Source organism: Petaurus breviceps, unplaced genomic scaffold, assembly GCF_028583685.1.
Source record: "Petaurus breviceps papuanus isolate PSGF00001 unplaced genomic scaffold, PetGlider_PUasm1.0 90696, whole genome shotgun sequence".
Taxonomy (NCBI): Eukaryota; Metazoa; Chordata; class Mammalia; order Diprotodontia; family Petauridae; genus Petaurus; species Petaurus breviceps.
In genome coordinates, this window is record NW_027187314.1 from 8,216,856 (window position 1) to 8,237,933 (window position 21,078).

The 21,078-nt window shown below is 34.3% G+C and overlaps 1 protein-coding gene across 1 annotated transcript in view; it reads left to right on the plus strand.

Moving 5' to 3' along the window:
* IL1RAPL1 (interleukin 1 receptor accessory protein like 1) overlaps positions 1-21,078 on the plus strand; it is a 1,610,170-nt gene that overhangs the window by 926,453 nt on the left and 662,639 nt on the right. The window contains exon 7 of the mRNA XM_069065664.1: positions 14,594-14,747. Within this exon, the coding sequence (XP_068921765.1) occupies positions 14,594-14,747 (154 nt within the window). The remainder of the gene's footprint in view (positions 1-14,593; positions 14,748-21,078) is intronic.

Below are 21,078 nucleotides of genomic sequence, written 5' to 3' on the forward strand. Positions count from 1 at the left end.
CAATAAAAGTAAAGAAAATTAAAAAAAACATGCTTCCATATGCATTCAGATTTCAAAAGTTCTCTTTCTGGAGGTTAACTATGGGTACACTAGTATTGTCTTGGATCATGGTCTTGATCAGTAGATATGTCTTTCACAGTTGATCATCTTTACAATATTGCTGTTAACTGTGTACAGTGTTCTCCTAGTTCTCTTTACTCAACCATTTCATATAAGTCTTTCCTGGATTTTCTGAAACTTTTCTGCTTATCATTTCTTATAGCAGAATAGTATTCCGTCACAACCATATGCCACAACTTATTCAGCCATTCCCCAAGTGATGGGCATCCTGTCAATTTCTAATTCTTTGGCACCATAAGGGTTGCAACACACACACACACACACACACACACATATATATATATATATATATATAATTTGCACAAATAGATACTTTCCACTTCCTCTTTGATTTGTTTGGGATACAAATCTAGTAGGTATTACTGAGTCAAAGGATATGCACAGGTTTATAGCCCCTTGGACATAGTCTAACATTGTTATCCAGAATGGTTAGACTAGTCCACAACTCCCCCAACTAATACCTGATTGTTTTCATGATTACCACTTTGTAATATTGTTTGAAATATGGTACTTCTAAGCCACCTTACTTTTTTTTTAGTTGATTCCTTTGATATTCTTGACACTGTTCTTGCAAATTAATTTTTATTAATTTTTTCTAGCTCTATAAAACAATTCTTTGGTCATTTGATTGGTATGGTGTTGAATAAGTGAACTAATTTGGGTAGAATTTCCATTTTTATTATATTGGCTTGGCCTACCAATGAGCAACTGATATTTTTCCTGTGACTTAGGTCTGACATTATTTGTATGAAAATGTTTTCTTATTGTGTTCATATTATCATAATTGTATTCATATAATCCCTGGGTTTGTTTTAGCAGGCAGAATTCCAAGTCTTTTATATTGTCTACAGTTATTTTAAATGGACTTTGTCTTTCTATCTTGCTGCAGGGTTTTATTGGTAGCATATAGAAATTCTGATGATATACAATGCATTTATTTTAATATACTGCAATTTGCTGAAGTTATTGTTCTAAATAGTTTTGGGTTGATTCTCTTAGGTTTTCTAAGTATGTCATTGTATCATCTCCAGAGAATTTAAGTTTTGTTTCCTTACTGCCTATTTTAATTCCTTCATTTTTTTTTCCTTTTCTCATTGGTATAGCTAGCAATTCTAGAATAATATTGAAGGATAGTGGTGAATAGACATACTTGTTTCACTTCTGATCTTATTGGGAAGGCTTCAAGTTAATCTCCATTATAGATAATGCTTGCTGTTGCTTTTGTTTAGACACTGCTTATCATTTTAAGAAAGGATCAATTGATTCTTGTGCTTTCTAGTATTTTTAATAGGATATAGCAGCAAACACTCTAGCATCACCAGGATGGCTGCCAACACAGGTTCTTAGATTTGCTTTGCTAAAGGAAAACAACTCAAAATGGGTCTTGCTTTCATCAATCAAACATATCATTTACCTAGTTCAGGGGAAAAAGTCAGCACCCCAATCTCAGAGTATACAGACAAGTTACAAGCAGAAGTTACAAGAAAACAGAGAAACATTTCAGCAGACAGGCCTTCAACTGTTTGACCATTACATCCATACCTACTCACACTTACCAGAGAGGGAAGCATCAACATCTGGGTTTTCAAAGTCAGGGGCTCAATGGCTGCCCAGAGTCTCTTCTGGCCAAATCACATAGCTCTTCTCAAATTAAGCCCCAAAGCAAAGCCTCACATCAGGGTATATATAGCCTTCTCCTGTCTCAGAGAATGTCACAACCCTCTTGATCCACTGCCCAATCACAGAGCATCAAGCTGTGGGCATTCCTCAAAATCAAGCCTCCCACCACAGGCTTCATGTGACCACATTCAGCCTATTAGGGAGCAGAATATATTTTCAAATCAAGGAAGGTTCTCAGAGTCACTTAAGCCTATCAAAGGGCCTAGGGTCAGTAAAGATCTGAAATTCCCATTCCCATAACATAGGAATGTAAGTTTTATTTTGTCAAAGGTTTCTTCTGCATTTTTTGAGATAATCATATGGTTTTATTATCATTATGGTTGATGATGCTGATTGTTTTTTGGAATAAATCTCACCTGGTCATAGAGTATGATCATTGGAATATATTGCTATAATCTCCTGGCTAATATGTAATTTAAAATGTTTGCATCATATGTAATGTATATTAAATTGCTTACTAATTTAAGGAAGGTTAGTGTTGACAGGGAGGAATTTGGAACTCCAAATTTTATATAAAAAAGATTGTTAAAATTCATCTTTAGCCTCAACTATGTGGTGCAGTGAATAGAGCACCAGCCCTGGAGGCAGGAGGACCTGAGTTCAAATCCAACCTCAAATCTGACACTTAACACTTACTAGCTGTGACCTTGGGCAAGTCACTTAACACCAATTGGTCTTCCTTTCCCCCTCCAAAATGCAAAAAAAAAATCATTACATATAATTGGAAAAATAAAATACTATTAAAATCTGAAAAAATAAAAATGAAATTTTTGCATCAATGTTTATTTAAAATTGGTATATTGTTTTCTTTCTCTGTGTTTCCTTTCCTTGCTTTAAGTATCAAAACCCTATTTGCAACACAAAAATAATTTTCTAAGACTCCTTTCCCTATTTAAAACTAGTTTATTTAGTTTTGGGATTAACTGTTCCTCGAATGTTTGTAGAATTCACTTGTAAATTCATCTGATCCTGGGCATTTTTTTCTTGGGAAGCTTGTGGATAGCTTGTTCAACTTTTTCCCCCCCTAAAATAGGTTCATTTATGTATTCTATTTCATATTCTCTTAATCTAGGCAATTTATATTTTTTATAAGTATTCATCCATTTAACTTAGACTACCAGTTTTACTGCCATATAAATGTGCAAAATGAATCCTAAAAATTGATCTAATTTCATCTTCATTAGTATGAATTCTTTTTATTTGATAACAGTAGTTTTGTTTTCTTCTTTCTTTTTTAAAAACTCTAATGAACAAATGACTTATCTATGTTATTATTTTTCCCCATGAAATCAAGTCCTAGTTTTATTTATTTGTTCAATATTTTCTTACTTTCAATTTTACAAAACTTTCCTTTGATTTTAAGGATTTCCATTTTGGTGTTTAATTAATTTTTTTAATTCTTCCTCTTACCTCCCCAGTCTTCTAGGATATTTGTTCATTTTCTAGGGTTGTGTTTTTTTTTTTATTTCATGCCCAATAATCCCTTGATCTGTTCTTTGGCTTTTATATTGATATACACATTAAAAGATAAGCATTTTCAACAAAATAGTGCTTTGGTTGCTTACAAAATTACCAAGTTTTTGAAATGTTATCTCATTATTGTCATTCTCTTTAGTTAAATTATTGTTTCTATGATTTTTTCTTTCATCCACTCATTCTTTAGGATTAGATTATATAGTTTCTGATTTACTTTTAATCTGTGCTTCCATATTCATTTCTTAACTGTAATTTTGGTCAGAAAATATTTCTGCTTTTCTGCATTAAGTTGTGAGGCTTTTATGCCTTAATACATGATCATTTTTTGTTAATGTGCCTTGTACAAGTGAAAATAAAGTTAAACTTTAAAAAAATTCCTGTTCAGTTTCCTACAGAGATCTATCACATCCATTTCTTTTTCTAAGATTCTATTCAACTCCTTGACTTAAAAAAAAATCATTTTGTGGTTAATTTTACCTAGCCCTAAGAGGGGAAAAGTGAGATTCCTCTACAGAATAGTTTTAATATTATTACTATAACCCTTTAATTTCTCCTTTAAGAATTTGAATGCTATGCCATTTGGTGCTTTGGTTAAGTATTGATAAATTTCATTGTCTGTGGTTCCTTTTGGCAAGAGGTAGTTCCCCTGCTTATCCCTTTAATTGCTTTTGCTTTGTCTGACATAATGATTGCCTCACTTTCCCTTTTAAGTTCAACTGAAACATAATTAGTTTCTACTCCAGAATCTTATTTTTACTCTGTCTCTTTGTTTCATGGTTTTAGGGTTTTGTTTTTGTAAACAATAATATTATTGTCATTCTGACTTTTAATCCATCCTGCTATACACTTTGGTTTTATGGGTGAATTCATTACATTCACATCACAGTTAAAATTACTTTATGTACATTTCTCTGCATCCCATTTTTGTCTTTCTTTATTTTTATCTCCTTTTGTCTTGTCCCTACTCTAAAGACTGTTTTGATTTTGACCTCTGCCTCCTTTTATATCCTTTCTTTTATCACTCTTCCTTTCTCTTATCCCCTTCCCCTTCTGCTTGCATTCCTACTGTTAGATAGGATAGATATTACCAATTGAATATACATTTATATTTTCTTCTTAGAAACAATTTAGATGTGTGAGGTTCAGATGTTGCCTGACCTGCCCCCTCACTATTTTCCCCTCCACTGTAAAAGCTATTCCCTGTTGACCTCTTTTATAAAGACAATTTTCCCCATTCTTCCTTTCACCTCCCCAGTCTTCCAGGGTATAACCTTTTCATGTCCAGGCCAGAATTTTTTATACACCATCCTAACATAATCAATTCACTTTCACACTTTCTCTCCATGAAGAATCCATAAAAATTACAGAGTTCGCCAAAGATGCATGTGTCATCTCATATAAAGAGGAAAGTAGTTTAACCTTACTGGGCTCCTTTTGATTTCTATTTTATATTTACCTTTTCTATGCTTTTGAGTTTGTATTTGAAAGTCAAATTTTCTATTATGATTTTTCATCAGGAATGCTTAAAAATTTCCTACTTTATTATACATTTCATTTTTTTTCCCTTCAAGGAGTATACTCAGTTTTGCTGGGGAGGTGATTTTTAGATATAATCCTAGCTCTTTTGAATTAGGATATACTATATTCCAAACTCTCTGCTCTTTTTATGTGATAGATACTAATCATGTGTGGTCCTGACTCAGGTTCCACATGATCTGAATACTCCCTATCTGCTTGAAGCATTTTCTCTTTGACCTTGGAGCTTTGGAAATTAGATACAATATTCCTGGGAATTTTCATTTTGGGGTTGCTATCATGTTAGGACTGGTGTATTCTTTCAGTTCTTTCCTTTGATTCAAGGATATCTGAAGTTTTCCTTAATTTCTTGAAATATTATTTCTATGCTCTTTCTGTGATCATTGCTTTCAAGTAATCCAATAATTTTTAAATTAAAGAAAGATAAATTATTATTTCCCTGGTGAGTTTTTTTTCTCTAAAATGATTTCTGTTACTAAATTTATTGTTTTACTATGCTTTGTTTGTTTTTCCAAATGCTTTATTAAATGCTGATTTACATCATTCATTTCTGTCAGATTTTGAGTTACAAATTTCATCCGCATTTTTCCCCTACCCAAAGCCCCAAAATAGCACTCCCATAGGATATCCCCTCCTCCAATCTGCTCTCTCCCATGTTTTCTCCCATACTCCTTTCGACTTTTCTAGTGGATCTCTATGCCCCAGTGCCTGTATATCTTATTCCCCAATTACATGTAAAATAGTATTAATAATATATATTTAAAGATTTGATTTTAAACCTTTGAATTCCAGATTCATTTCCTTCCACCCTTGTCTCCCATCCTTATTGGGAAGATAAGCAGTTCAGTATAGGTTGTACATGTGTGGCTAATGCAAAACAATAACATAGTAGATGTACTGAAAAAGACTGACTATTTCCCTCCCTCCTATACTACCTCCTGCTTGTTCTATTCTCTACTTTGATCCCATCCTTTTTCAAAAGTGGGTGCTTCCAATTTCCCTTCCCCCCAGCCTGCCCTCACTTCCATCATCCCCTCTCTCATCCACTTCCCCCCCTACTCCCCTGTATGGTGAGATACCCTATTTAGTGTGTATTTCATTCCCTCCTCCAACCAAATTCAATGGGAATAAGGTTGGCCCATTCCCTTTTGCCTTCCTATTCTTCCCCTCCATGTGACCATTTCTCTTGCCTCTTGCATATGAGAGAGTTTACCCTATTCTGTCTCTCCCCATCTCCTCTCATTATATTCCTCTCTCACCTCTTAATTTCACCTTTTAAGTATCATCCCTTCCTGTTAAATTGGTCCTATGCCCTCTATCTATGTATACTTGTAAACATATGCCCATATGCCCTCATATATAGACATATGTATTTCTCTTCCCTTCAACTACTGAGAAAGGTTTCATAAGTTATAATTATTGATTTTCCATGTAGAAATGTTAATAGTTCAGGGGCGGCCAGGTAGCACAGTGAGTAAGAGCACCGGCTCCAGTTTCAAGACGACCTGGAGATCGAATCCTGGGCTCAGACACTTAGTACCCACCCAGAAACACCTGGCCATGTAACCTTGAGCAAGTTATTTAACCCTAATTGCTTAAAAAAAAAAGAAATGTTAATAGTTCAAATTTGATAAGTTCCTTATGATTTCTCTTCCCTGTTTACCTTCTCATGCTTCTCTTGCTTCTTGTATCTGAATGTCAAATTTTCTATTCCACTCTGGTTTTTCATCCAGAATACTTGAAAGTCCTCTATTCCACCAAATGACCATATTTTCCCCTGAAACATGATACTCAGTTTTGCTGGGTAGGTGACTCTTGGTTTTAATCCCAGCTCCTTTGACCTCCAGAATATCATATTCCAAGCCCTTCGATCCCTCAGTGTAGCAGCTGCCAGATCCTGGGTTATCCTGATTGTGTTTCCACAATATTCCAATTGTTTCTTCCTGGCAGCTTGTAATATTCTCTCCTTAATCTGGGAATTCCAGAACCTGGTGATAATTTTCCTAGGAGGTTACTTTTGGGGATCGTTTTTAGGAGGTGATCAGTGGATTCTTTCAACCTCTATTTTGCCCTCTGGTTCTAAAACATCAGGGCAGTTTTCTTTGAGAACTTCCTCAAGCATGATTTCTTGGTTCTTACTTTGATCATGGCTTTCAGGTAGTCCAATAATTTTTTAAATTATCTTTCCTGGATCTATTTTCCAGGTCAGTGGTTTTTCCCATGAAATATTTCACATTGCCTTCTATTCTTTCCTTTGTTTGGATCTGTTTAACACCATCTTGATTTATCAGAAAGTCATTAGCTTCCATTTGCTCAAATCTAATTCTGAAGCAATGATTCTCCTCATTGATCTTTTGAGATTCTTTTTCTATCTGGTAAATTTGGCTTTTTAAGTCATTCTTCTCCTCATTGCCTTTTTGACCCTCTTTTGCCATTTGAGTTATTGTATTTTTAAGGTGTTATTTTCCTCAGTTAGGCTGTTGACTCTCATTTTGTAATTTTCTTGAATTGTTCTCATTTTTCTCCCTAATTTTTCCTCCACTTCTCTTATCTGCTTCTTAAGGTCCTCTGTAGCTGGTAATCAGCTAGTATTTTCCTTTGAAGCTTTTGGTTCAGGAGTTCTGACTTCACTGTCTTCCTCCTGTTCCATGCTTTGCTCCTTTTTGTCCCCAAAATAGGAGTTTAATGTTGGAATCTTCTGTCTTCATTGTTTCCTTTGCCTGGTCATGTCGCCCCTCAGTCACTTGACCCCTGGGCATTTTGCCACAGTAAAACTCTGCCACCAGACAAGGGAGCTTTCATCCCAAAAGCTGGGGTTTTCTCAGCTGCCAGAGGTATTAGATGGGTGCCCTCTCTGAGGCCTCCACACACTCTGGCAAGCTGTACACATGCCTCAGGACCTCCACCCTAGATTGCAATCCAGATCCAAGCAGGTTAAAGCAAGAGTGATTACCCCTCAGACTGGTGCTTGGTCCCTCTACACTTTGTAGGCCAGAAGCTGAAGCTGCCAAGTGGCACTGGCTGTTTGTGTGGGATTCTCAGTGGCTTCTCGCCCTAGGAGCAAAAGCCTTGCACTCCCACTTACTGGGTCTGAATGTCCAGACCGCACTGACCTCTCACTCTGTCCTTTGCATCTACGTGTTGATAAATCTGGAAACAGCCACAGCTGCTGCTGATATGGAGTCCCTCCAGCTGGTGGGTCATCAGGCCTACCCTGGGGCTAAAGCTTAGGTGTGGGGCAATGCTGGGCTCCCAGAGTGCTGTGCTGGCCTATTCCTGCCAGCCTGTCTGGCTGTTCTCAGCAGGAGGTTAGCTTCTCTATGTTATTTTGTAGGTTTTGTAGCTCTAGAGTTTGTTCAGAGTCCCCTTTTTACATGGATTGGGGAAGGTGGAAGCCAGAGCAGTGGGAAGGTCCTGCTTCTATCCTGACTTTTTTTTTTAGAATGAAATATTTCATATATTCATCTTTTGCCTCTGTTTGGCTATTTTTTATCAAGAAGTCATTAGTTCCTACTTGCCAAATTTTAATTTTTTCTGCCTTTTATTTTTTTTACAAATATTGAAACTTAAATAATAAGAAAAGAAAAAAATCATTATAAACAAATATAAAAGAAGAATATATCATGTGCACAGCAGAATATAGGAGAGGATTCAGAATATATAGCAATAACTTATCATTTCAAGAAAGCCTATATATTAAATGCTGTACATTGTGTTGAATGCTGTCCATCTTTTCTTTGATTCCTTGTAGGTTTTCTTTATTTTTCTGCCATTCACTTTTTACGTTGTCCTCCCTACCTGCCACCCCAATGCCACAATTGAGCATGGTATATTTATATATGGGTATTGACATATACATATATATATACACATACATACATAAACATATACTTTCCCTAAGAAATTTTACTCCTAATCTTGTTTTTATGTTTGTGCATATCTCTTTTTTTCTATCGCTCCTAACTCTTCTACTTTACTTCTACCTTTCTCTTGCTACTTAACCTAACTGAACTCCAGTAATCCTGTCCTTATTCTCCCATTCCTCTAAATCTAAAGATACTCCAATATCCCTTTTTTAACCTATTCTCTCACTCTCCCCTCTAAAGATCCCTCCTTTATTGTCACCCTTCTCCCTATCTCTTAGAGTTTTATTTCTAAATTTACAATACTCATACTTTTCCAGATGTATATGTATTTTATCCTCTTAAAATAATTCCCAACAAAAGTAGGTTTCCACAACTAATAGCCTCCCCTTCCTCATCTAATTCTTCATTACCAACTCTCCCTCTTGCACCTCATTTGTATAAGAAAATTACTCTTTTAGATGTTCTTGAATAGCTAAAGTGACATGATTTTTAAAGTCATATCATACTCAAGTCTACCCCAATATTTCTCATAAGCTACCCAATTACAAGTAACAAATTTAAAGATAGGTTTTACATTTTCCATATATAAAAGGTAAACATTTTATATTTAGTCTCTTGTAATTGGTCATTGGTATGTACCTTATTTTTTTCTTGGTTCTTGCATGTCAAATCTTCTATTGAGTTCAGGGTTCTTGTTGTTGCTTTTTTTTTTTTTAAACAGAGTCCTGAAAATCTGACAATTGATCCAATGTCCATTTTTTTTTCATTCAGAATTATGCTTACCTTTGCTGGCTATGACATTTTCAGCCAGAGTCTCATTTCTTTTGCTCTTTGATATATAGTGTTACAGGACCTTTCATCTTTTAGTGTTGCCCACACTAGGTCTTCTTTTTTTTTCCTTTTCTAATTGTTATGCCATCATATGGATTTTTTTTTCTTTTGGCTCATTATATTTTGTCCTTGATCTGTTTTTTTTTTCTATTTCTGCTTTCCCATCTTTTTCTAATGCTTTAGGACAATTTTATAATTATTTCTTGTTTTGCTATATCAAGATTCTTTTTATCCTAACTTTAAGGTAGTCCATTTATTCTTGTGTTTCCTCTTCATTGTTTTTCTTATGAGATGTTTCACATTCTCTTCTATTTTTCATTCTCTTCACACACACACACATATTTCTTCATCTTTTATATTTTTGTTGGCTTCCGCTTACCTAATTCTTTACTTTCATTTCTTCACATATTTTTTTCCTTTATCAGTCTCATTTGGTTTTGAAAAAAAAATAACTCTTTAGGGAATTCTTGTTGAGTTTGTGTCCAACTTACATTTTTCTTTGAGACATTGTTTTTTGGATTGCATTGTCTTCTGTGTTTGTGTTTCTTTCCTATCAACACAGTAATTTTTTAAGGATAGGTTCTTTTTTGTCATTCTTATTTTTACATATTTTTCCACTTTATTTCTTAATTTAGAACTTTATGTTAATGTTGGGCTCTGTTTCAGGCATAGTTGTGTGTAGAGGAAGTGTCTCATCATTCAGGTTTTTTGTTTTGTTTTGGTTTTTGCAGTGCTATTTTCAGAATTAGTTCTGAAGGTGTGGAAGTTTGAGGCATCTCCAAATTAGTGAGATCTGGGGAGAGGGGATGCCATTGCTTTCCTGGTCTGTACTCTGCTCTGTACTCAGGAAGGACCCTTGATCCCTTGAGATTGTAGTTCCTACTGTTCCTTATGATCTGTGGTCCCTTCATGAGTCCAAAAGTGATACTGCCCCCCAAGGATTCCACTCCCTCTTGTCTAAGTGTTATCCTCCTTAACTTTGATTTAAGACCAAAAGTTAGTATAAGCAGTGGAACTGTCAAGCATTGTCTAGTCCTCCCTTTAATGCTAGCCTGAATATCCCCTGTAATCTCTTTCTGACCCAGTCTCTCACTCTCTCTAGACTAGGAGCTTCCAAAGCGACTGCTATTTCAGTCACCTCCACCTAGTCCCAATGCTAGTGTTTCATCCATGTGGGCTCTGGGTCAGTCTCCACCCTCTTGTCACAGATCTCTCTTTCCAAATTCTTTAGTTCTCTTGGGCTTTGAGAATGTCTCACTTTGATCATTTGCTGAGATTGCCAATTTTATTTGAGGTGTTATTTTAAAGTTGTTTGTATGGGAAAGTTGGAAGGAATAAACTGAGCACTTTCTCTACTCTTCCATCTTAGTTCTGCTCCTGGAGTTTGATTTATTTTTTTTGAGTCAATGTTTTTGACATCCCTCAAATTTTAAGATAGAATTGTATGCTTGCCCTTCTGAATCCATGATTTTACTTTTTATTATTCTAAAGAGTTTGTGGTCATTTTTATACAGGATTGTGAGAGTCTAAGAAAGCATAATGTACCATACTTTTCAGTTTTGCATCCATAGCAACTGGGTATTGAGAGTTCTACAGCTGAATATCTAGGCCACTTCAGGATTTTTATGAATGGAACCAGAAATAGAGAGAAAATATCACTAAAGGGGAATATATAGAATTTATGAATAAATTAAATCATGAACTAAATTCTTGCTTTATAAACCAGTAACTTTAAGGAATTAACAAGTGAAGTGAATATGAAATGTTCAGGATAGCAAATCATAGATTAATATTATTAGCCTCATTTACTTGAGTCAGTCATTATTTTTGTCTGTTTCAGCATTTTCTACAGGATTTTATCAATGGTTTCTTAAATTTCAAGAGCCATTTATCCTTTTAACACCAGTTTCTTTTCAAGATAGTTAACTGAACTATATATAATTCAATTCAATGTTCACATATTAAGTTTTGCTTTGGGTAGGACAGAGTTCCAGGCCCTAGTACTACAAAGATGATAACTACAGTGATAATTATAATACTTGGTAGAATTCATCAGGAGGAAAATACTCAAAGTGTCCTAGTAAAATATAAAAAAGGAAAAAAAAAACTTTGAGCTGGGGAGGGGGCATCAGAAAAGAGCACAATACAAAGGTAATAAAATTTGGAGATGGAATAAAATTCATGGACTATATAGTCCAACTTATACCTAGACAATAATCCCATTAACATCTGCAAGTGGTCAATGAGCCTTTGCTAGAAGACTTCTTGTGAACAGGGGACCTATTACAAACAAAGGCAATAAATTTCCCTCTTATATAACTCTAATTGTTAGAAAGTTGTTGTTTTTTTTTCTTTTCTTTGCTGTAAGTCTACATCTACTTTTCTGCAACTTCTACTCACTGCTAATATCTGCAATCTGAGACTAACCAGAACAAGTCTAATCTCTCTTCCTTGTGGTGTCCCTCCAAGTACTTAAACATAACAATTAAGTCCTTTCTCCAAGCTCTCTCGCTTTTTTGGGGGGATGAGGAGGAATGTCCAATTTCTTCAACTGATTCTAAAATAATACAATCTCAAAATTCTTCATTATCCTGATTACCCTTCACTGGATGTTTTCTAGTTTGTCAATGTGGTGCCTCTAACTCAGAACAATACTACAGACATGATCTTGCTAGGGCAGAGTACACTGTCAGGCTATCAAAGGATATTTTTAGAAATTGATTTTAGGGGCAGCTATGCAGTGCACTGAATAGAACACTGGCCCTGGAATCAGGAGGACCTGAATTCAAATGTGACCTCAGACCCTTGACACACTTATTATCTGTGTGACCTTGGGCAAGTCCCTTAACCCCAATTGCTTTGCCTTCTTCCCTACCCTCCAAAATTGATTGTAATATATGATTTTAGTAAAAGTGCAGTGTATACACACATATGTATATATATATATATATTCCTGTTTTGTCCTTATGATGTCAGAAGTTCTATTTTCATCCTAAGTTTATTTAATGAATTTCCATTCTCTCTCTCTGTCTTTCTGTCTCTCTGTCTCTCTCTGTCTCTCTGTCTCTCTCTGTCTCTCTCTCTGTCTCTCTCTCTCTCTCTCTGTCTCTCTCTCTCTCTCTCTCTCTCTCTCTCTCTCTCTCTCTCTCTCACTCCCCCACACACACAATCTTTGTCTCTCTCTGAATGTTTCTAGTACTGTTAACTGCACTCATTAAAATAGTTGCTTCAGTTAATAGTATTTTGGATAGATTCCTTTGTACATAAAGGCCCTCTAAATTAAAATGGACATATTTCTGTCAAAGTCATCTTCCCTCAGTCTTATCTGTCACATTTCTCTGACAGTTTGTGTCACTTCTGTTTTTCTGTGGATATTTCTCTTCACAGCCCAATATACATACTTACAGGGCAATTCTCACTTTTCCTAACATAGAGTGACACACTTGGAGGTTCATCAAATCTTACATATTTTCTCATTTAAAATATTTCATGAAAAAAAGATGCCTCATGTGTAAAAATAAACTATTTGATTTTTCTTTGTGATTATAGTGTGATATGAATAAATATTTCCAAATGAGAGATGACCTGATGAAGGAGGCAGAGCTAGCCTCAGAAGGATTAAGTCCTACTTCTAATATTAATCATATGACCCTGAGCAAATCCTTTAAACTATTGATGTTGCAAACAATAGTCTTGGACTGTAAGTTTTTAAACAAATACAGATTTGCTTTAGCAGAGTAATTTTCCTCATTAAAAGTGTCTCATAACAATGAAACCAGAGGTCTAGCCCTATCCTTAAAAGGTATAAATTAAATCTTTATTAAGGCACAATGAGGCATAACTTTTAGATGTTGGTTATCAGTTGTCTTAGTATGGAAAGTAACAGAGGTAGTGTCATTCAAACTTTTGTTTCCTTTAACTATGCTTAGCTCATTGCTTCATAGAGGATTGATCTTTGCTAGTTAGAAGATAAACTAGGCCTTTATTTAGTATTGAGTGAAAACAGGTCTTGAATTGATCTTTTTGGTTCAGAGCATCACCAGCATAAACTTAGTATATGAAGACTATAACTTTTGTATGTGAGGTATAACTTTAGTGTTGAGGGCTTTATGACCTTAGTTATAACACTACAGCCATTACAATATAGATTATATGTTCTAAGTGGATAATAAGAGAATATACAACCTAGGAATTATACCAAAATTGTGTAAAAATGAAAGCTTTAATTGAATAGAACATGTCATTGTTTCAATAAAACCACTTGGAAATATAAGTAAAACTAAGTAACAGAAAGTCATGCTGGCACTGCATAGGGAAAGAATTAGCCTACTGACCTTAATATGATTTATTCATATTCTGTACAAATGCATGTATGTGCCTAATGTGTTTATAAGCATAATATGAATGATATTTTACATGTATTTTTAAAATCTGATAGCGATGACTCATAGGGGCCATTATACAAATCATTATGTTCTGCAGAAGGACTAAATCTGCATTCCCTGGGGGAAAATGATCTTTTATAAATCTAGCAAGAGTAAACAAAAACATACATACATCTTTGGCTGAAATAATTGGATAGATTTCCCACCCTCCAAATGCCAAGTCATTTAATCCATTTAGACTAGATTAGTGGTCCATAAAATTTGTTTTTGAAAAAACATTGAAGTTGTTCAGATGCTTTTTGTTATCTCTGAAAAGTATACTTAACTTTCACTTTGGGAATTTGACTTGAGTAATAAGATGGCTTTTCCTTAAAACAGAAATTTGTATGAACCATTAAGAAATTAAAATCTGACAGAATAAAAATAGAAGTAGAACTTCATTAAGCTAAAATATATTACATATATAAAATTTAGATATTTATAGACTTGTATTTCTGTGTTCTAGTGGGATTGAGATAATTTTCTGATAAAATATTTTAATGAAAAATATAATCATCCATAGGTATTTATATGTTAGGGAGGTAACAGAGAGGAGATATGAAAACTTCCTCAAAAACTTTTACATGTAATATCAATTACTTTTTTATTTGATTAATTTAAAATGAAACAGATATTTGTGACCTATTTTTCTTTATATAGGAATGCAGGACAAAAACATGGAGGCCAAGTATTGTATTCAAAAGGAATATTCTGCTTATACGAGAGGTTAGAGAAGATGACATTGGAAATTACACATGTGAGTTAAAATATGGAGGCTTTGTTGTTAGAAGAACCACTGAACTCACTGTAACAGGTAAGTACAGAAGTTAATATTTGAGGTTTTATTGCTTATTGAAAGTATACTATGTATTGAGAGGAGGGAATTGGTGTCCTCAAGGCCACATGTGGCCCTCTAGGTTCTCAAGTGTGGTCTTTGACTGAATACAAACTTTACAGAACAAATTCTCTTAATAAAAGAATTTGTTTTGTAAAACTTGAAGTCAGTGAAAAGGCTGCACCCAAGGACTAGAAAGCCACATGTGGCCTCCAGGCCACCCACAGATCCCCTATCCCTGCTATGTACTCTGCAAGTTAGACTTGACCACTGATAAGGAGTGAATTGTGAATGTCTAACGTTTCTGGAAGAAAAACTATTGGTATTGAAATCAAGTTGAAAATATTAAAATGTCACATTCATAGTGCTGTGGGGAATTTTGAAATATGCAATGCCACAAACAGAAAATCACATTGTGTTCCTATTAACAGAAAGTTTTGAAAATACATGAAAAACATTTACTTCTTGTGGATCATTTGGTATCATTATCAAACCAATTTTCTTAGTACAGATGATTCCTAATTTTCTGTTCAGTTTAGAATAACTACTGTTTTTTCTTTTACATGTCATATTCTATTACTTAATGATCTGATATACTAGTCTTTGTAAATAACTAAAGATTTTATAATCTGGAATATAATAACTGTAAAATTGTCTCAGATATGATATATAAAATCAACCTGGTACACTTCATGAATCATTGGACATAGAGGCAAAAGAATGCACTAGCTCTTGTTCCACCACATGCTAGCTAAATAAATCACTCCCTCAACTTCTCTGGGCCTCAATTTTATCACCTGGAAAATGGAAACAATAATATCCATCATATTCTTCTTACTTTAATATTGTGAAGATCAAGTCATTTGATGTATATTAAAGAACTCTGTAAATGCTAAAGCATAAGACAAATGCAACATATCATCATTATTATTCATGTATGTCATATGCAAAATAATTATGCAGAACTACTTGCACACTTAATTCTAAATTTAAGTGAAAATTGTTCCTATAAAAGAAAAAGGAACACAGAATGGATTGGAATATGAAGGTTTTCAGGAATTTAGCCCCTTTCAAAATTCTAAAGGAATGAAAGTGATGCATTTCACAATTATATTTAAAATACAGACTCTTCAAAATGTGACAAATTTTAAAAAATCATTGTTACTTTTTCTCCTTATTGTGGAGTTTTCAAGTGTATATTATTTGTAATTCAGTGGGAAAAATAAAAGATGTATTTTTTTTTCTAAAGTACTTGAAAGCACAGGTATAAACATATAAATTGTAAGGATATTTTACCATGGCCATCATTTTGTCCTTAGTTGATATGCACAAAATTGTAAAGACTGTTTGGCAAAAAGATACTTGGTCTGGTTTACAGAAATTTTTTTAAAAGCAATCGGGGTTAAGTAACTTGCTCAAGGTTACACAGTCAGTTATTTCTGGGTGTGGTGCTAAGCAACTGAGCCCAGATTTGATCCCCAGGTCATCCCAACACTGGAGCCAGTGCTCTTACTCACAGAGCCACCTGGCTGCTCCTCATTTTCTAATCAAATGCATTTTTGCTTTCATGCCAAATACTACAAGGACAATGAGTTTTGGCTGTCTATCACCTACCCTAGTTCTACAATATTTTCCCTACACAAATTTATTTTTATTCGAAGAGGGTTTAAGAAAATACATTGTTATTTTCAATATATTGCCCAGTCAAATGAAATTCATTTCTCTTTTGAATGGTGACATGCACTATCTTAGAGATGCTACTGGAAAAATCGATTGTTACATAGCTTACTTCTGGATGAAACACAGAATGAATGCTCTTGGACCATATTTGATTTATACCAGTGGTAGACAGCTGACTTTTACAGGAAAGGAATGATGGAAACAATTCAAATATAAATAGATTTTCAGTTTTTTAAGATATAGTAGTTCAGGATACACACATACAAACACAAATACACATTTACACGTGTTTTATAATATGTATGCAGAAATATATATCTATATACACATACATTCAGTGTATATGGGATTTATTATGGGATAATATCATTAATTGGTTCTATCAAAAATTATGTTATATGGAATGAAATTATGGTAGGAGGGACAGTTAATTCCCTAGAAATAATAATAGAAATGAGTAAGTGACCAAGTGATGTTACAGTAAGATTTTGTGACTTTTTGATGAGTTTTATTATAAAGTATTCATAATATTGTTGCAAAATGACAATAGTTAGGGAAAACTTATATATAGGATTTCCATTCATTTTTGAATTCTACTACTTAATAGCTGTCTGGATATGAAATCTGAATTAATACTTTAAAACTTCACTATCTTGCCAACAGCCTAATGAAAAATGTCTGATAAATGTTCCTATGTTGCATTTCTTTTATAATATAGATTGAATTTTCTTTCCTCCTGAAAACTGCCAATCATTATTGAAGTGGTGTCTCTCAGGTGCAGAAATTTTGATAAGAGAAGTTTAATCATCAGTGTAATGGAATGTGGGGAAGTGATGCCTTCTGAGAAGAAAATGGGAACCAGTTTCTAATCTTTCTTCATTGGCTTATAAAATCAGAATAAAACTAACCCTTAGTATTAAACTTTTTTTTCTTCCACTGATTCTATGAATCTAAACCACTATGATAGGTATCTTTCAAGTAGTAAGCCATAAAAAGAAGAAATTTCAAGTAAACTCTATTTCAACAAAGTGTCTCCTTTCCATCCATCAAAGGAAAGAAGTGTTTCCTCATAGCAGGGAAGAAATTGAGAATGCTTCACTAGGAAAAATTGCTATCCAACCAAAAAGCATGGAGTCTCTATTCTATTTGATTTCTACACACACTGATTTAGGTAAAAAAAAAATACTTGACAATATCCACAATTTTATATGAATAAGACAGCTGCCTGTTCAGGATTTTGAATAGTATATATTAAGATGCATTTTAGCTATTAACATGAAGTCTATTGAATGTGCAAATTTATTCATGTCAAATTGCTTTAAATGATGTGACATGCTAACATATTTCCTATGCATATAGCCTAAGGTGATTCCAATTCTTGAGACATAAATCATGTCACTCAGTAAAGCCACAAAGGTAGATAGATCTCTAGATGATAATGATTCATTGTTTTATATACTTTAGTGTTCAGTCCATCATGATCACACTTCCTTAAAAGCATAATATCTTCCTTTTTTACTCATTGGTAACTGCTTTTCTTAGGGAAATCTTTTTTAAACACAGCAAGAAAATTTGTTTTCTAAATAAATATCATGAATATGATAGGATAAAGTGCAATAAAACTTCCTGAAAAGACATGAATTATCAATGATGTTTTATTATTGCCAGCATTGTTTAGCAACTTGTTAAGGTCTTTACATTTGATATTTTCTAAATAGATAGCATGATGACTGACTGAAATGTACATCATGGTACATGAAATATTATGAATCACATATCTCATATAATCAGTTTATATGTTTAAAATATACATAATTTTATATTGATTTACATACATATTATAAAATGTATATACACATACATGCCAACCCACTAAATGGGAAATCAGAATTTATACATATGTATATACATATGTGTTTGCCTGTGTGTGTACACACATTGATCTTACCTGTATCTTACCTCCATGGGATGTTTGGGGATTTTGTTTGTTTTTAATAATAAGTATTTTGTCACAGTAAAATAATATTTTTTGAACATCTCCTTCAGGGATGGGGAACCTGCAGCCTTGAAGCCACATGTGGCCTACTAGGTCCTTGGGTGTGGCCTTTTGACTGAGTTCAAGTTTTACATAACAGATCCTTTTATTAAGAGGATTTGTTCTATGAAGTTTGGATTTCGTTAAAGGGCCACATTTCAGGACGTAGAGGTTCACATGTTGACTTGAAGTCACAGGTTCCCCACACCGATCTAGTTTACATTTTAATAATATTAATTTAGTGGTCAAGCACAAAAAATAGTTAATATTCCTACTCAGAGGCCATTTCAGTGATTGGCATACTCATTTGTTATAGAGTGTGCTAGTCAGTCAATTCAAACACATGCTCTCAACTCAAACTAAATATCCCAACTGTTCTTATCTCTTGAATCCTGATAACACAGAAGGTCCATGTCATTTATTCAGTCTATCACCTCTTCTACTATGCAACTGATTGAGTCTTGGCTAGGAAAGGAGATGGGATCCTTACCCTTCTGTGAATCACAATTACATTCATAAGACCCCTGATGTTGAACTGAAAAGGAACTCAGGAATCATCTACCAAAACTTTTTTTGAAAGATAGAGAAATTAAGGACTAGTGAGGTGAAGTGACTTGTTCAGATCAGAGCAGAAACTCTAATTGACGTATTATGAGTCCAATGTCAGCACTCTTTCCTTTGTACTGCCATGACCTCCAACACTTGATCTTCCCTGTTTCATTCAATTTATATTATCTCCTTTCTGTTAGATACCTGCTGCTTAGATAAGAAATGAGCGAATCTCTTGGAACCTTATGTACCACTTTGCACTAAAGAAGCTAATGAAAGATACACCTACACTCTTTAGGTTTGATCAGATCAAAAGTTCTAAAGAAAGGAAACAGAAATTTATTAAATGCCCACTACGTACCAGGCACTGTATTAAGAGCTTTACAAATACTATCTAATTGTAACTTCACTATAACACTGGGGGTTGGGTGCCATTTATTTATATTTTACAGTTGAAGTAAATGAGACAGGTGACTTTTCCACAATCACACAGATAATAAGTGCTGACAGATAGATTTGAACTCTGGTCTCCCTTACTCCAGGCCCAATGTTCTGTCCACCTCTCTACCTAACTCTCTGTGCATTAGATCCTCTATGACTCAATCTCTTGGGAACTTAGATATATTTTTGCATTTCAACTAATTAAACAAATTCCTGTAATCATTAGCCTGGGTCACAGCAAAGATCTAGAAAATGACAGGACCCTTATTGTTTTAAAAAAAATGTTTCTTTAAGTGGTGTCATGTCTCCTTTGTATCCAAGAGGCCTATACCTCTTCACAACACAAAAAATAAAGTTAATGGCCATAGTTACAGCATAGATTTCTTATTCTAGAAGATGGAATCTGACTAATTGATCATAAGGCTATTTAACAGATCATGCAAGGTCCATACTAGTGGAAAAATAGTTTTTTTCTTATTGCATATGGCCTCCAGCAGGATGGAAGTGATAAAGAAAATAAAGTGGGAATAATTTCTAAATATTCTCTCTTCTCCAAAAATACTGAAATATATATATTCCTCAACTTCTGATGATGCAAGAAAGTTCATTTTATTCACTTTCAGTTAGCTTTCAGAATGACAAATATAACAGTCGTGGCAGGTCCTGGGCAGCTTCTTGTTGACCCCTTCCATGTACCTACTTGCTCTGCTTCCTAAGAAAAAGTGCAAATTTGCCTGTATATGCCATCTTTTCCCAACCTTTCTCTTGCTTTCACTTGTTGTCTAGAATTAAAATTATAGGGAAATATAACCTATTCCCATCTTCCTTACAAGTATGTATCTAGGTATGGGTGGATTATCATAGTTCATGTTAAAATGTAGATTTCTCATCTTCATGAGCTCTTCCCAGTATATTTACATATTTTATTAATATATTTTCCTGAACTTATCCACATGCATTTTAGTTGCCTATAGCCTAGAAATAGTCCTTGTCTGAGAAAGACATTTTTGTTTCTGTGATTTATTGGGGCGCAACCTAGGAAAATGTTATTTTGCTTATTGGTGAAGAATCTGGGCATTAAAGGGAGGTTGAAACATAGAATTATTCTGGGCTTTAGAGAGGCCCTCTTCTATATCCCCTGTACTAAATCCAGAGTAAAATTTTGACAGCAAATGTAATTATACTTTATGGGAACATTCAATCAAAAGAATCTTTCTCTATTGCCTTTGGGAAATTTTTCAAACTTTTGGTTTGAAAAATAGGAGGTTTGAGGTGAGGCCAAGAAGACCACTAGGCAGAAGGAATTTGTCACTGTAACCTAGCATTCACTACTGAAACATCATAGAACCTTCAAATTACTTCCAAAAGTATTACTGTAAAAAGCTCAGATCATTTTGAAGACCTTATAGTTGTCTGAGAAAAGGAATCTTCTACTGAGAGGGACTGAATGAAGCTGTTAGAGACCATTTTAAGGTGATTATTGAGTTTTTAGGGAGTATGGGTTATCATGTTTTTCTTCTTGCTGCCTTCATGAAGCTAAAGGACAAGAAACAGAAAATCTCTCTCTCTCTCTCTCTCTCTCTCTCTCTCTCTCTCTCTCTCTCT